Consider the following 18080-nt stretch of genomic DNA (forward strand, 5'->3'; position numbering starts at 1 on the left):
CAAGAGACAATCCCATCTTTCTGTTTATTTTTTATTTTTTTGCAACAGAAGATCTGCAATGTTTTCTCTCTCTGTCTCTGCAGGTTGTTCCAGTCGGTGGCTCAGTGCTGCATGGGGCAGAAGCAGGCCCAGCAGGTGATGGAGGGAACAGGTGCCAGTTAGGCTGCAGGAACTGCTCCTGTGCCCAGAGAGAGAAAGAGCTCTCCCTCTCCCCAACCCTTCATTTGCCCCACCAACACCCTGCACATCTGATCGACACACAGCCGGCACTGGACTACCGCTCTCCTTCCACCGGGCGGCATCTGACCTGAGGAGTTTCTCATTTGGTTCTTTTTTTTTTCTCCCTCAACAATTTAAAATGTTCAATGTAAATATTAAAAAGGGACATTTAAGAGCAGATTTTGAGTATTTCTTTGTCAAAGGTGAGGCACACGCTTGAGCACATTTCACTCCTTTGCTGTTTGGCTCCCCCAAACTCTCCATAAATTATTTTTTTGCCTTCAAGACGGATTGACTTTTGTTTGGAAGCTTGGTAGTGGCTAAGGAAGCTGTCTTGTTTCGTTTCTTTTTTTTTTTTTTTTTTTTTTTTGGTTTGGTTTTTAATGGGAGAGCTATCGGTGTGGTGAGCTGATCGGACAGATGTCCTGGACTGCAGGGGGAGGGGGGTCACTAGTTTTGCACCTGTGAGGAAACAAATCTTGGGTTGGAGGTTCTCCCTGGCACTTGTACAATTGTGGAAATATTCAGAAATTTGTTGGTAAATTGGATCTTCGGAATTTGTACAAAGATTCAACTTGCAGAACAAAAAAGGACCAATACAGCTCATTTTGTAAGGATTTCGAATGTTTTGTAAATGTATTGGTCCGCGTGTTGTATTTTGTAGTACTTTGTAGTTGCCTTTAGTTCCGCTACTTATTTCCTGTATGTATGCATTCTGTAGTTACTGCATTAAACACTTGAACTGCACATTTGCTTGCATTTGTTTTTGGTTGAAATGTTTTGTTGAAGTTGTCATATGGTTAAATACTTTTGATTTCTGTTCTTCTATCGTTCAAGTGACTTTAATCTGAGTTAATTATAAATTTCATCTGTTGTTTGGAATTTAATGCATTTTATTTTGCTGTAAATAGATTTAAGTCCAAGTAAACTGCATTCAAGTCCTTTTGGGAAGTTATTATATTTAGGATGTGCATACAAGTGATTTTGGCTTGAGTAACTGAATTTCGATGGGCAACATTTATTTGTTGTTTTTCATGTACTGACAAATGGAAGGCCATTTAAGCGGTTAGTGAAAACGAAAGTTTGAAAATGGGTGTATAAATTGATGGTCAATTGGAGATTGATTGAATTTAGAATTATCTTGACAAACCTGATGAAATTCTAATGGAAAAATGCTAATTTTCCATTGACACGCCTGAAAGTCAGGCTTCAAATCCTCGCTGGAAGGATGTTACAGTAGCTTTGATTCCATCCACCTGTTTTTATGCACATTTTGGGATATACCATAAAAAAAACACTAGATGGAAATGCCAAGATGTGCATACATTTTCAAAATGCACATTTAAAAAAACTTGTGCGCTCAATTGTGACCCTGGACCACATAAGGGTACATTTTTTTAAAATTGAGATCTATACTTCATTTGTAAGCTTTCCATTGATGTATGGTTTGTTAAGACAATATTTGGCTATTTGAAAATCTGGAATCTGAGGGTGCAAAAAAATCTAAATATTGAGAAAATCGCCTTTAAAGTTGTCCAAATGATGTTTTTAGCAACGCATATTACTAATAATAACTTTTTTGTATATTTACGGTAGGCAATTTACAAAGTATCTTCATGGAAACACAAGTAACATCTTTACTTAATATCCTAATGATTTTTGGCATAAAAGAAAAATCTATAATTTTTGACCCATACAATGCATTATTGGCTATTGACACACATACACACCCGTGCGACTTATGACTGGTTATACGGACCAGGGTCACAAATGTGTGGCTGATCTTTTTTTTTTTTTTTTTTTGTCCATTACATTTTTATTAAATCAAATACCTTGAATAAATATGTTTTCCAGGAGTACATTTCTTATTTACAATAACAAAAACTACCCTCCCCCACCCCACCATGTTTTGCGGGAATTTGCCAGGAAGTGGAAACGCTGCTTTATTCACGAATGTTTTATGCGATATTACAATTTAGCGCACAAGTTAAATTCGCAAATTTGGATGGAGCCCGACCGACATTAGGGAGTAAGAAAAAAAAGAAGTCAGATATCGATATATTGCCCGATATTCTTTGCGTATATTATAGTACAGTACCAGTCAAAAGTTTGTTACTGAATGAAATGTCGACCCTAGGACTGTGAAGCTTTGGGGGATGTAGAAGGACATGTGTACTACTCATCGTCAAAAACACGGTTTCCTCAAAATGTTGCTTTTTTTAATTAAACTTACCCACATACAAGTGGGTCATTTTTTATTTGTGGTGGCAAGTGGTGTCCCTCTACTTTACAACAGTTGAAATAAACTTTAAATACCAATTGTATTCTGTAGGATAAACACAATTTGTGCACTATTAATAGATACGTTTTTGTTTTAAAATACATATTTAATTGAGTTTGAGAGATTGCATTTGTAACAAATATGCATGTCCTTGCCTTACCTCAGAGTAAAGTGGTTATATTGTGAATATTTAATTTAACATGTACAATATTATTAAATTGTTTTAAAAAAATACATATTTTGTAATATCTAAGAAAAAAGTAGTGTCCCCCAAATTCATGTCAGTGGTGTTACAACAATGGATGTCGCCCCTTAAAGAAAAGGGGGAAATCTATTTGGACTACTTTCTGTGTGTAAAGGTCATTGCAGGTTCTGGTTGATCTGAGGGGTGCATGGTGAGGACATTCTTTCTTATTCATTTTCTTAAAGTTGGCTACGTTTTTGACGATTTCATGTGTCGCACTTTATTGTGTCTGTAATGTGTCTGTGGTGTTATGTTGATAACTTGCAGATTTTAAATATTTAAATCAAAATTTGGATAAATACATACTTATATTTCCAAAAAGTCCCCTGACCTTGAAATCATGATGGCAGCCTCCATTTTAGAAAAGTCTGGATTTAGACTAATTTGTCTGTGGTGTTACTGTTTTTCCTGCTAACACCACAGACTCTATAGTAACTCCACAAACCTTTTATGCAATATTACGTCTGTTGTGTTATTTCAAAATGTAGGCCTATCTGAAAATTCTTTCCTTCAGAGCCATTTAATCTTATAATTTGATGTTTTAGACTGTAACGTGGATTTACTCTTTCAGAATAAAGACTATAAAGGTAGCACATTTCCTGCCTTTTTTATGTATATCCAATTAACAAAAAAAAGATCTCAAGGGGCCAAGATGAACAATTAAACATTTCTTTAAAAAAGACATTTAAATAATCAATGAAACAGAGTCCTTAAAGCTATTTATTTATTATTACCTGGTTGCATATCCCTGCTCATTTTAGAACAAACCAAAATTTTACTTCAAATATTGGTAACACCATAGACATAAGTGATTGTTTCACCAGTGTTCGATTAAAATTATTTAAAAATCTAAATGTTATTAAGCTTCCATTTTAATGGATATAGCTTATTAAACTAATTTTAAATGCACAGCAATACATTTTATTAAAAGAAAACAAACAAGCATTTTTACAATTTCTGCCTCTCATTTGCCACCCCAATTGAAGAATGAACCAAGTGTTGATGAAAAAAAAATGAGTGTCTGTTTTTTCTTTTGAAATATTGCATGTTCAGATATTCATATAAGATATTGTGTGGGCCATGAAACTTGTGAAAATGACCAAAAACTCAAACATAACCGACTATGTTTACGATGATACTCGACAAGACAGGTATTTTGACATCATTTTGTGTGAATATTCGTGCGCTGTGAGACACTTGGGTGCGTGTTCATATCTGCGGCAAATCGGTCGATAAATCAGTCAGGCTCTAATGGAAACATAGCTAACATCGTTCATGTTCAATGTTCTTCTAAATGTACAATTTCTGATGTGACTGCGCTCAAACAGTAGAGCATGGCACTAGCCATACCAAGGTTATAGGTTCAATTCCCAGGGAATACATGAGCTGATAAAAAAAAAAAAACACAAATGTAAAACTCACCAAAAGTCACACTAAATAAGCCATCTTTATAGCTCAGAATCAAAACACAATCGGAAACGTAAGATTCCACATTCTTTTTCTGAAAGGGGAAAAGTACAGCACACAAAACCAATAACCTACAAACTATACAGAGTGCAAATTCAGTTACACCATATCGCCTGAGGACTTTTCTTGTTTTGACAACTAGAGTGTTTCCCAGAATGCAGTGTCATCACTGAATAAGAGATTTAAGAATGTGAAATCCGCGCATTAAGCCGTAGGTTTGGTGAGTTGTTGCAAGCGCTGTAGGATGCTCTTCTGACCGTAACGCACATGCAGAGCTCGCTTCTCTCTGCTGCCGAGTTCAGCCAGAGCTCCCTGATCCTCCAGACGCCTCCTGTCCGTCTCTACATCCTCAGAATAAGAGTCCAGCGTCAAAGCAGCTGCTGTGTGCAGGAGACACTTCCACTCCGCTGACAACCCTGTCAGGACACTGAAACTCAGAGCCCGCTCCATTCCATCATCATCCTCTTCGTCTTCCTCCCAGCCTTCGTTTTCACAGAACTCCTCGAAATCTTGCACCGTCATGCAAAGGACCTACTCGAGAAAAAATAATTGTTTTAAATGTAAAAATCTGAAATCATTGAGATTTTTGGGGTTTTAAAATTAGTCTATTATGCTCACAGAGGCTGCAATTATTTAATCAAAAATACAGTAAAAAAAATATAATAATATTGTGAAATATTATTACCATTTATCATCTTTTCAAATGTAATTTATTCCTATGTTGGTAAAGCTGAATTGTCAGCATCATTACTCCAGTTTTCAGTGTCACATGATCCTTCAGAAATCATTCTAATATGCTAAATTTGCTGCTCAAACATTTCTTGTGTTTTCATCATTGATCAAATATATGAACAATTTATTATATAACTTAAAGGGGCTATATGCAACTTTCCCCCCAAAATAAACGTAACAATAGCCTTTTTATTTGACCATTTATGACTCAAACATCTCCTGATGAGCATACTGACACCTTGTCCGCTCACAGTGGGTGCACCTATAAGCCTGTATCCTATTTTTCCTATTTTCTGGCGGGTCGTTTTTTCCCGCGCTGTCTGTGGATGTGACGTCACCACCGCTGCGAGAGCGAGCAGAAAATAAGAGCAGTTCTGTTTTTTCGCGAGTTCAAATTTCTGAAAAACGCATATAGCCCCTTTAATATTTTCATGGAAACCATTTGTTTTTCAGGAATCTTTGATGAATGCAAAGTTCAAAAGAACAGCATTTGATAGAAATCTTTTGCAACATTATGTCTTTCAGGGTTTCTGCAGGTTTTATGAAGATACATGTGAGAATTTCTAAAGACCTTATTAAGACCAATTAAAGAAAAAACCGAAGGGAAAACAATACGTCAATATGTTCTCTTAATGTTAATGTCAAAGTAGCAACACAATGAGTTTGTCAGCAAAAAGTGATGTTCTTTCCTTAGTATTTTTAAGCTGTTTTCCAGTGCAAATGTCTAAAGATTCTTAAATCTATTAATTCTTGTATATAGCATATGTCTAAATTTGAAAAACATAAATTATATATAATCTACTTCAGCTCCACAAAAAATTATGTGAGTTTATGATCAAAACAAGAACAAATATAGCTGCAAGCAATACCGGGGCCAAGCGCAACAGAAGCAAACAAGGAAGCTAGCAGCAGACCAACTGAAAAAAATGAGTGAAGACATTTGAAGACAATTTTAAGCAAAAATGTTAAAACGTCACATTAAAACAATGAGTTGTGTAGAGCCAATGTCATATTTTGTTTAATTATAGCACCATCAAGAGGCACAATCCTAAAAAAAAAATGTATGTGTCCTCGGAGTGAGCCCATACATGTGTGTATCAATTTTGGTGAAAATATCTAATTTTGTTTTGGAGTTATAGACATTTATATGAAAACACACGAAAAAAAAAAAAAAAGACTGACACCTGGCTTTGATTGGATTTTACTACCCCTTTCTATCAATATTTTGACATTTGGGCATTAGTATAAAGCTATTGACCTATGTTTCTGAACTTCTGGCGCTGGTTTCGTTTCGATCGGACGAGCAGTTTTCGAAGATATCAGCTAATGTTTTTAAAGCGCTAAATTACATCCCTGCACAAACCATATGCCGAAACCTGGCAAGTCTGGTATCGTTGGACTCGGCAAGGATTCAGGAGACAAAAAAAGTTACTCCCATGAAAATAAGTCAATCACACCCAAAGTTATAAGCATTTGAAAAATAAATTATTTTTAAACTTCTGGGGCTCCTTCAGGGCATTGTTCTGATGACCCATACCGAGTTCCGTAACAATCAGTTCATGTGTTCATAAAATACAGCATTTTAGCACTTAATTCAAAATGGCCGACAACCAAAATGCCAGCCGATATGGTAAAATTGGATATCAGTCGACTCGGCATGACATTCCGAATGATCACTTTTATGATTTTTGGACAAACAGTTCAGAAGTTATAAGCAAAAATAGCTATTTTTTGTATCTCCGGACCAGTAGGTGGCGCTACGCCGAAACACTGCATTTTGCCTCAGATCATGATTGGGATGACATTTACCAAGTTTGGTTTGAATACGATAAAACGTTGCGGAGATATAGCCTTATGTGTATTTTTGTAACGGCTACGTATAATGTGTTTGCGCGTTTATCCAAAACGATTTGACGAATCAACTTAAATTCCATAACTTTTTGTCGCCACTGCCTGAAGATGATCTGGTTAAATGTCCGTGCAAATTGGACGAACCGTCTAGGACGAGTTTGCAAAAGTAGGTTTATCGGAAAATTCAAAATGGTGGGAAAATTTTCATGACGGAAAATGACGTCATATAGTGCAAAATTTTGTTTCTAGCCCTAATGGTTCAAAAGTTATTAGCATAAACATGAGTGCAACTTTGGACAGGTTCTGGTTTTTTGGCACTAGAGGGATTGAGAGAGACTCAAAATTTGCTATAGTGACAGTTGGGACTATCCTCTATCTGTGTGCCAAATATTCGGTCACTTCTTCTTCTTATCGAATTCAAAGGGAAGTTTTCAAAATTCATTGACAGATATTTGTTCTTGTTTTAAGCATAAACACTTAATTCTGTTCAATTTTTCAAGACTTCATTTTGCATTTGTATCTCAAGTAAATGTATCTTGATTTAAAGATGTTTAGATATTTATATTGGTAACAGGGCAAAGATAATGAGGAAGATATTAATTGTTTGCCATGCATGCAACATTTACGGTAGGTCTTCATTTTTGTAAGGGGGTATTAAGACTTTTTAAGACCCCCAGAAACCCGCACCTTTAATCCTGTGTCCTTGCTTAATAAAAGCATTAATTTCTTTAAAAATATACTGTTGACTTTTTGTCATGTGGATCAAATGGTTACCTTCAGAGTAGTGTAGAGCTCATTGTAAGTGAGAGAGCCTAATTCTCCGAAGATAAAGACTCCTTTCTCCCCCACAATCTCCATCTCGCACAACATGTTCCATTTGTCCACTAAGAGCCGTTTATCTGCTTCACTTTGTGTCACTGTAAATGCAATAAAGTGTATTAGAAATAGAACTGTATTTCTAGAAGTTAAATAAGTTCCTCTATTTATAAACATCTATAAAGCCCCACCTTGCACTGCTGCTTTGTACACACTGGACATCTGTATATCTACGGTGTCATTGCTATTCGTAGGAAACGGCTCTGCAAAGCCGTACATGTGGAGGAGCTGCCAGTTTGCCATCTGGCCGTAGGTGTTAAAGACCTCCTCGCCCTTTTCAATGTGCCGTACGGACACCATCTTCAGGCACTCCTGTGTGTGGGAACAAGTGAGCTTTGAGATCTAAAAGCATCCAGCATAAACAATAAAAAAAAAGTCAATGCATCTGCAGCACATACTGGTGTATATTCCAGATTGGCATTGTGCTTGGAAACGTGATTCAGCATGTCAGCCATGGGCACCATCATTGGAGGGTTAGGCTGTTTTTCTTCTTCTTCATCCTCATCCTCTACAGGCTCTTGAAAACTGACAAAAGGAAATATTGAGAAAATACATAGGGGAAAAAATCATGCTTTGGTAAATTATAACGACATAAAAAGTCATTATTATGACATACCAAGTCATAATTATGACATACTAAATCATCATTATGATTTAAATGTGACATGAAATATAAAACAGTCAAAATTATGGCATACATAATTATGACAGTCATCATTATGCGATTAAATCACTATTATAAAGTAGAGAAAAAGTAAAAATGAATACTTTCTGTCGCAATTATGACTTTTTGTCAATTTCAGCTTTTTATATCATAATTTACAAAAACATGATTTATTTTCTTATGTGGTGGAAACGTGCTTCCATAGAAATGAAAATAAAATTAGGGATGGATTATTCATCCATTATTAACATTCTGGCCGATATTCTAAGCAGATATTTTCATGTTATGACCAATAACCGATTAATGGCCTATATTAAAATTCTACTATATTGCCTAAATAATTCAAACTAAAATAAAAAAAGTTATTTTAGGCATCACAGCATATGTACAGTATTTAAAAAAAAGTTGATATTTGCTAAAGATTACATTTAAGAGTGTTATTTATTAGTCACTTTTTAGTGAGCATTAGATAATGGCAAAGCATGCACAATTAAATATCCAATTTGATCTATACCGATACATTTAAATATTGCCAACAACCATTTTGGTATTTATTGTGCATCACTAAATAGAATCCTAATATTATTCCAAATGTAATTAAATTAAATCTAATAGTTCATAGATATCTCACCTATAGGCCATTACAAATGCTACCAGGCTCTTGTAGAGCTCCAGGTTGTGCTTCTCAGGATCCCACAGGTCAGGATGGGACTTCATGAAAGGAAGGACTATGTCATTGTACTCATCCTGGAGTTTTTTCAGATCAGTGTTGACAGCCTCGGGAATTCCTGTGCCTTTCAGGAGTTTATCACGCTCCTTCTCGGACCTTCAAAACAGAGACATCCTGACCATGAAGAACTGAAGGATCCTTGAAGGATATCTTACAAAAATGAACAGCAAAACTTACCAGAACATGGGCTGATCCAGTGTCCGAAAGTCTGGCCAGAGAGACAAATATGGTTTCCAATGGGATTGTGAACATGTGTACTCATTTAGAAGACCCAGAAGAAGAGGAACCCAGCCGGATGCGCTCTCCAAAGTTTTCTTCCCTAAACAACGACCATAAATTCAAGATATGGTGATTACAAGCCAGCTGGTGGAATGGTAACAAAAGGTGGAATTGCAGTAAACCTGAACGTTCTCATACCTTCTTCAAGCACTTTTTTGACTTTAGTGGTGCCGTGATGCAGGAGTGTCTCTCTGGGAATGGAGAACAAGATGTGCCCCTCTTCAATGTCCTCTTTGGCAAGCATGCCATATTCGGCTACTGTACCCTTTTTACTTAAGTACACCTAAAGAAATGAATATCAAATGTGATGGGTATCAAAGTCCCTTTAAAGCCACAATATGTAAATTTTCGCTGCTAGAGGTCGCTTATTCAAAACAAAGGCGTAGCTTGATGACGCATTGATTTTGAAGAGCTTTTATTATGCCACAGACGACCACTCATGCGTATGAGGGGTAACGCAGCGCTATTTTATCATATTAGATACATTATTTGAGTGTGTTGAAAGTTATGTTTTAATGCTGCTCTGTGCGTTTGTTTGGCGGCTACTATAAGACACTTGTTCCATGGTTTCTACAAAATAAAACTGGAAATCGAGGGTAACGCGGGTATGGTGTCATTGATAGGCGACGCACGGACACAGTCCATTTCCTGGTTACAATAGCTTATTTTTCTGGATTTAAATGTTCTTGGAAACATTTGGGATCATGTAAGTACATAAGTCAACAAAATTTATAACACTGTTCTAGTGGTTTTTGGATATTTTAATTCAAAAATCTTACATAGTGTGCCTTTAAGGCAAGTCTCAGGCCACTTGGCGGCCATCTTTGAAACGCCTTTCGGGCAGCTATTTCAGTCATAGCCTATAAGTACAGCTCCAATCTCTTTTAATGGGGAAATTCTCCAAAGCTGATCACCAAGCTTACGATTAAATTTCATATTTCATGAATTTTGTTTCTAAATGCTCAAATCATGACAAAAAAAGCTGCATTTTAAGGCTATGAGATGCATCATCTGAGAACACTGATTGTTTCTATAGCAAACAGAGATTCTAAAGGCGATTGGCTCTTAAATTAAAAAGGCGGGACTTATTCCACCATATTGTGTGTTGAACTTCCTCCCGTTTGTACTGAGTGCACAGTCTTTGTATATCTAAAGACATTGGTAAATATCTCCAAGGGTTTTATCATCATGAAAACAATTTCTATAATCATGTATTTGTACTTAAAAATGTCACAGAGCTCACTGAAATTTAAAAAAAATATTAGATGGAGATGAAAAAACTTAAGTCAAAAAATTTTTAAAAAATGTTGACAACTAAACTGAAGATATGTTGAAGTACTAAAATTACAACAACAAAAACTAAAAACATGACAAATGCACAGCGCAAATATTAACACTTAAGCTAAAATTAAAACTGAAATATAAGTATAAAACCTAATTAAAAATATTGTGTAGAAAATTAGTGTATGAACAATAATATAACCCTGATTATTAGTATATAAACACACATAGGCCTACACACTTATTATTACTATACATATATTAAAATTAGATATATTACATTTATATTGCATTAACTATGTATTACATATGATAATATAACACATCAAATGAACAAGTTACCTTATCGCTGAGCGTCAGCTTCACACTATCACACCACAGCAAGAAGTTTTTCAGGGGGTCCAGCACACAGTTCTCCTCATCATCTATCTGAAACCACACATGATGATATGCTGAAGGATAATCATGATAAGCACAATAACTGTAAAACATCTGCGTTTCAAGCTAAAGGCAATATTTGAATCTAAATTATGAATTAACCTGCGAACTGTCACTAATAACATGACGAAACGTTGTTTTTACCTTTGGTCTTTTTGTGTCTGTCGCCATTTCGTTAAAATGCAAGCTCGTCGGTGAGATATTAAAATATATATTGTTTTATGGTGACTACCATCCATGTGAGGAACTTCGGTCACTTCTTCTTCTTCCAGTTCGTCTGCAGAAAGTAACACAATCATGTACAATGTCGCCACCTACGATATTGTCGAGTGAATGACAGAATAAAGAATATATGTTATCTTATACATATAAATACAAAGTTATCTTATGATATGCATATAAATAAAACATATTTATACGTACAAATATGTTTTGCATAGTCAGTCCAAACACAGGGTTGAAGTCTGGTTCTCATGCATCCTCAGGCCAGATAAACATTAAAGCTAGATCCTCACTGAGACAAGTGTGAGGAAATGGAAATACATTTATCATGCCATATTCATGTGTCTTAAAACAATTCACTAAGCAAACAGACATAAATTTACTATGACAGTAAAATGAAGCAAATAAACAGAGACAATGTTATCTTTATCTGGCATAAAGGCCTCAGGTTTCTCGGGTCGGCTCTGCTCATTCATTGAAGTCATGAGGAAACGTCCACTTGTCCTTCTCAAACAGCACATTCTCAGCTAACAGGGAACATTCTCAGAACTATTGTTCTGGCAAGGTTCTCTCATAATATGAACAAATTTTCTTCCAGTAACATTAACAAAACATTCGTATCTGGTATTTAATAATGCTCTCAAAACATTAGCACAAAAACATTATTTATACATTTTTCCCGGAACGTTCTTTCTGTAATATTTTCGTTGGACATCTAATGTTTTTTTTTTATATAATACTTGTTATTTCTGAATGTTCCCTGATCATTCTGAAACTTATCAAACATCTTTTTATAACTTAATGAGAACGTTAGCAGAACATATTTTTTTCTTGGTTGAAGTTGGGAATGATGAGTTACCTATAATCTGCCATAGTATTCAATTAGGATTTCACAAGCATTGCATAAACACTTCACTGATTCTGTCATATCATAGTTTTGATGACTCTTGACTGGTAGTTTATTGTGTAAATGAGGATAGTGATTTACAGAGAATAAGTGGTTTGGAGAAAGGATGAATGGATGGATGGATGGATTTCGCCAGTCCACCCCAGGGTAGGGGGCACAGCATTTTCTCCATAGGGATTTAAATCACAACATTACAAATTTACATTTGACACAAAATGCATGAAAACAAATAAACTATTGACTTGTGACTTTAATTATAAATGTACTCTAAAAAAATATATATATATAGTACTATATTTAGTAGCTTAATCTGACTTGATAACATCATTTGCAGTGGGGCAGTCACTGTTGAGCTTTTTATTGCGTTTAAAAAGTTTCCATTCCACTTTGGGATGTAGTGTAGATAAACAGGAATTCAGCTATTAAATACAGGCATAATATATCATAACTTCAACAACCTTGAAGCTCATTGTGTGTCCATTTTGAAAAGATTAATACATTATTGTTAAACATCAGTATGGAGAAAATGAATAGAATTTTTATTTCCAGAATGTGACTGTTGCGCTCGATTACCTGCAACTTTATATGCAGTATCCCAAAGTTTCTGTAGATAATGCTACAATTAATATTAGACATTTAAAGATAATTTGTATATCAAATTATACCCTCAGGGTGGGAATATATCTGGCATTGTGATTTACTGTTTGACTGTCTGTCTGCATTTGATGTGCATTCTGTAGGGTTTGGGCATCATGGTGATTCCATACACCGGGGTGTAATCTGGTTCCCCGGCATCATCGGGCCACACAAACTGGAAACGGCGCAACAGAGTGACCATGACCAGGAAGAGCTCCATACGTGCAAGACCCTCACCGAGACACACGCGGGGACCTGTAAAACACATACGATGATGATCACTGAACAAGACAAGATAAAACATACATACATTTGTGAATGGTTACCTGTAGAGAAGGGTATAAAAGCCTCAGGCTTCTCAAACTGGCCCTGCTCATTCAGGAAGTTGTCTGGGTTGAATTCATGAGGAAACTTCCACTGGCCTTCTTCTTTTAGTACAGAAGTGAGGTTGGGAATGATTACTGTTCCCTGACAAAGGAGAAACCGCTTAAATTTGTTTTGAAGTATGAAACACTTTTTTCATACTTTAAACTTCCTAGGCAAGTTTCCTCACCTTTGGGATGTTGTAGCCCATCAGCTCAGTGTCTTTGGTGGTGCAGTGAAACACACTTAGCGGTACAGTGTTAGCGACACGCTGGACTTCATGAATCACAGCCTGTGTGTACGGCATATCATGTCTGTCTTCATACGATGCGTGATCTTTACCCTCCAGAACATCATCAATCTCTTGCTGACATTTTGCTGGTGAGAAAACAAGGCTGAAAGGAGTTAGCTTTGCTAGCTATGCTAACATACACCTGAATGTTTGCAATATCCAGTTAATAGTCAAATTAGCAATAAAATTCACAACAATATCACATATTTAGCTTCTTTAGTTCAATTCACACTTCAAAACTGTAATGCCTGTTCTAGCATCACGAGTCAAAAAAGTGATTAGCCTTCCATTATTCAGCTGCCATATGGAGCATTACGATTTCTTCCACTTGTTTTTCTATTAGTAGTCCATCTCCTCCTGCTCTACACTACGGTCTCTGGTTTAACCTAAACCTTTTTTAACCCTCTGGTGCTCTTCGTTTAGGGGTTGCATTGGTTGTCTTCCCGGTCATAAGTGACCGGACACCTACAAATTTAACTTCCTCCACCCCGGTAAAACCAATGCAATTTATTTGTCTTCAATAATATTTTTTCTTTTTAATTTTGTATTTTGAGATGATTTGATGGTATTTGTTTAATATTTATGCAGTAATTATGGTCTATTTTTGCCATTGAAAATTATATAACAATTTGTTTTTGTAATTTAAAAAAATGTTTTTAATTATTGCAGTATTTCAGGTTAAAATAGAGACTAGGTCTTCAAAATATTTTTTTTTGAAGGCAGATTAGCGCCCTCTTTTGGAATTATTTAAGAAACCATGCAACCATGGGTGTAATCACTCGAGGTCTCTATGGAGAGGCTTGAGAATTCCCTTGTTCTCTTTTGAATACATTTAATGATTTTTTTGATGGATTTGAATATATATTTAAAAAATCTCAAAGACTATTTATTATAACATTTTAGATTTTTTTGTTTGTTTGTTAGAAATATAGTTTTTTTTCTGTGAATTTGTGTTTTTGCAGATTTCCCATTCATTTCCTATGGGGGTCATTTTTGACCGAAGAGCACAAGTGGGAGTATTTTTTTATGACCACTTAGCATGCTCGAATCATGCTCTCAATTTTTTGATGTGTTTACATACCTAATGCTAGAAAAGTCACCAAGTTCCATATGTTTCCAATGAAGCTGTGATTTTTAAAAATTCTAAATGTGGTTCATAGGCTCAGTTTTTCATAGGTGTGTGTGTGTATAAGTGTACGTGTGTGCGTGAGTGGATGTGTCAATATCACACTCTTGATGTTTTAGAGCAGGGGTCTCCAAACTCGGTCCTAGAGGGCCACTGTCCTGCAGAGTTTAGCTCCAACCCAAATAAACACACCTGAACCAGCTAATAAGTGTCTTACAAGGCCCTAGTTAAACACTGATTAGCTGGTTCAGGTGTGTTTAATTGGGGTTGGAGCTAAACTCTGCAGGACAGTGGCCCTCTAGGACCGAGTATGGAGACCCTTGTTTTAGAGTGTCACCCCTTCACTGCTGTGTACTTTTTTCAGCATTGTTGCTGATTTGTAGAATGTAAACACAAATATTCAGTGAATTTTTGTGTTTTTGCCGATTTCCCATTCATTTCCTATGGTCGGTCATTTATGACCGAAGACAATGAATGCTACTTTTTTTTTTTTACGACCAATTAGCATGCTTGAATCATGACCCCAATTTTTTTGTGTGTTTACATACCTAATGCAAGAAAAGTCACCAAGTTTCATATCATTCCGATGAAGCAGTGATTTGTAACATTTCAAAACAGAAACATTTTCGGTCAGAAATGACCGAAGAGCACCAGAGGGTTAAAATAAGAAGAAGAAAAAAACGATGTGTGTGTGGTTTTTTTTAAACACCTTGAACCTCTGGGTGGGTCATGAGGTAGAGAAAAGCGGTGAGGAGGGTGTTGGAAGTGGTATCAGTCCCTGCAAAGTGCAAATCCAGAATGTACATGATGAGCTGCTCTTCAGAAAAGGTGGAACCATCATTTTTTCTCTGGGGAGCATAAGATGTCATTCATTTGAGTCTCAAACTGTGGTGCATTTGTTCAAGAATAACGTGGGGACCAAAAGCCTAAGACCACCAGTGCAAACCAAACGCTTTTATTTTTAAATGAGTACAGTTTTTATTATCAGCATAATTTGTGAGAAAATATTCCTAGATTTAAATTAGATTAGATTAATAACCTAATTTTGGTCTCAGAAGTTTGGACTAGGAAGTTAATGTATATCAGAGACTCCCACCTTATCAAGCTCATCCAGATAGCAGTCGATGAAATCCCTCGGCTCTCCTGGGACCCTTGTGCTCTTGTGTTCAGCGATCAGCCTTATATTTATATCTTTTATCTTCTTCGTGTTATCAAAGGCTTTTATAAAAGGCAAGAACAAGATTCTCAGTAAAGGAAGTGTGTCATATATCTGTTAAGAAAGAACATACAATCTTATTACAATTACTCTAAAATGCAAGCTATTTATCAAATTTGAATGTCAATCACATTCAGGGAAATCAAAATAGTATAAATATTATTTAATTAAAAAAGGTAACAGAAAACCTCTAAATGTTGACAAAAATATCTTTTTGCAGTTATACAGGTTTATATTTAATAGAAAAACACAAATTATATATCCATGACTCATCCTGGACTACACAGATTTTTGTCCAATCAGATGCTCTCTAGAATCAGAATGTCCCTCCCCTTAACAGCCTACTGTACCTCCTTCCTCTGATTAGTAGCATGTAACATAGTTTAATCATTGGCTATTACAAAAATAAACTAAATAGAGAAAATGGCAACTTTCAAGCAATTTCACTGGTGTTTTGATCTGAAATCTCACCATGTTCCATGGTCCATTGAGGATCTTTGAAATCTCTGTAATGAGCTGGACGTAGCTCTTTAGGAATTCATTGTTGTAATCAAAACGGGATCCGAACAGAACCAAGCCGATAATATTTGACGCAGCATTGTGGAACATAGTCTGAGGATTCACAGTTCCTCCTGTACAAATGTAAATCAATTAAAAAGATTGACATTTTCCTTGTCAGCCGAGGCATAAAAAACACATTGTCTCCATCTTGTCGATCAATCAAAAGTAAAAAAAAAAAAAAATCAAATACCAGCGTTTTTGTCGAAATAAGCAACAATATGTGAAATCTCTCCCAGAATTCTCTCCTCCATGGACTGCTTCCCCAGGCCAAAATTCCTCAAGGTCATCAAAGCAAAGCGTCGATGATCCTTCCAACGGGAGCCATAGTCAGCCAATATGACACCTTTAGTAAAATTATGATTTTAGTTAAGTTGTAGGGTTTCTCGTACTTAACATATTCCAAAAGATTATATTTACCAGCATAACACAATACCCGCTTTCACAGACTAGGGTTAAATTAGTCCCAGTCATTAAGTCATTTTCATTGCATGGTTTATAAACACCCATCAGTTTGAAAACACCCACAAATGTAGAAACGCACACTTTTGTTCCGCAGAGACCTCGACCAACTGTTCAAATCACTTGTGTATGTTGTATGCTCATTGCTCATGGTGCACAAGACAAGTTGGAAAGAGACCTGAGCGGAAGGTGGACAAGGGAAGTATACTTTCGGCTTTACACCAGTAGGTGGCGACAACTTACTGCCATGAGTCATGCACGCGACCAATTTGTTAAAAATTCAGGAACGACAACTTAGTTTGGAACTATTTTCGGTGGCGGAGCAAAAGAGGTCTAATTTATAACTCTATTGAACTGTTGTATACTTAGGCCGACTAGATTGTGACTACTTAGTTGATATATACAGCGTGTAGTGGGAGTTACCTTTATTTTCCGAGAGATGACTGACCATTATGTCTTGAGGCCGTCCTGAGAAGTCTTGAGCCTTCGTAACTAGAGCTTCCTTAATAACCTCAAAACTATTCAGAAAAACCATTGGTCTTGATCCAGTATACAGACTGAAAATGTTCCCATATCGTTCTGCAAACTTTAAACAAATGGAAAATTATTTTACAAACAAGAAAAATGTTTTTACTTAAGATGACAAAAAAAAGAAAGAAAAAAAGACATACTCTTTCAAAGTCCTTCAAAGGATTGGTCATGTTCATATGAAGCAGATTCCCAAATATTGGCAGAGGACGAGGTCCTGGAGGAAAATTCTTCGGCCTCTGGATCCGGACTAGGAGGAAGACGAAGAAGATGCATATCCACACGAGAACCAAAGAGCCCAGCATGCTGACTGATGTCCAGCTGTTGTCTCGCTGCAGTTTCACTGAAGGTTGTGAACTCAAACCACTCAGTCTCTTGGGACATCGCCGCCTATCTGAACAGATAATTTGGCCGTGTTCCAGAAAGATAAAATGGGCCCAGGCAAACAAACACGACTCAGCATTCTGCATTTCTGTATTCACCTCGAACCAACGTGAACTCTATAATTATATAAGCATTTCTTCACAGTAGAGGAGACTGGAGCCAGTTCCATTTGCAGTTTATCAGGTGTATGAGTCAAAAGACCAATTACAAAGCCAAATCAATTTTATAGCTACAGGGTAAACAAGCTTATGTCGTTTTGATTGATTTACTTTATCAGTTTATACTTTTTTAAAGTGTTTTATAGTTGTCAAGTCTTGTCGTTAT

At 36.2% G+C, this 18080-nt stretch overlaps 3 protein-coding genes across 4 annotated transcripts in view; 1 reads left to right on the plus strand and 2 right to left on the minus strand.

Moving 5' to 3' along the window:
* cnot1 (CCR4-NOT transcription complex, subunit 1) overlaps positions 1-3458 on the plus strand; it is a 30275-nt gene extending 26817 nt beyond the window's left edge. For both annotated transcript variants that reach the window (XM_079809334.1, XM_079809335.1), the window contains exon 49: positions 84-3458. In XM_079809334.1, coding sequence (XP_079665460.1) covers positions 84-162 — 79 coding nt within the window. In that variant the 3' untranslated portion in view covers positions 163-3458. The remainder of the gene's footprint in view (positions 1-83) is intronic.
* On the minus strand, positions 3455-11350 carry setd6 (SET domain containing 6, protein lysine methyltransferase). Its single transcript, XM_079809342.1, has 9 exons — positions 11207-11350; positions 10967-11053; positions 9482-9626; positions 9242-9383; positions 8966-9160; positions 8069-8195; positions 7802-7982; positions 7569-7711; positions 3455-4742 (listed from the first exon to the last, which is right to left on the minus strand). Exons 1-9 carry the CDS (start codon positions 11231-11233, stop codon positions 4416-4418), a joined length of 1374 nt encoding a protein of 457 aa, XP_079665468.1. The 5' UTR covers positions 11234-11350; the 3' UTR covers positions 3455-4415.
* Positions 11351-12214: 864 nt separating this feature from the next.
* LOC307121700 (cytochrome P450 2F2-like) lies at positions 12215-17760 on the minus strand. Its single transcript, XM_079809405.1, has 9 exons — positions 17516-17760; positions 17268-17430; positions 16576-16728; positions 16296-16456; positions 15705-15878; positions 15318-15456; positions 13381-13568; positions 13154-13295; positions 12215-13082 (listed from the first exon to the last, which is right to left on the minus strand). The coding sequence occupies exons 1-9, from the start codon at positions 17675-17677 to the stop codon at positions 12889-12891; spliced, it is 1476 nt and encodes a 491-aa protein (XP_079665531.1). The 5' UTR covers positions 17678-17760; the 3' UTR covers positions 12215-12888.
* Positions 17761-18080: the final 320 nt, after the last annotated feature.

This window comes from Gobio gobio (genome assembly GCF_949357685.1).
Source record: "Gobio gobio genome assembly, chromosome: 25".
NCBI classification, from domain to species: Eukaryota; Metazoa; Chordata; class Actinopteri; order Cypriniformes; family Gobionidae; genus Gobio; species Gobio gobio.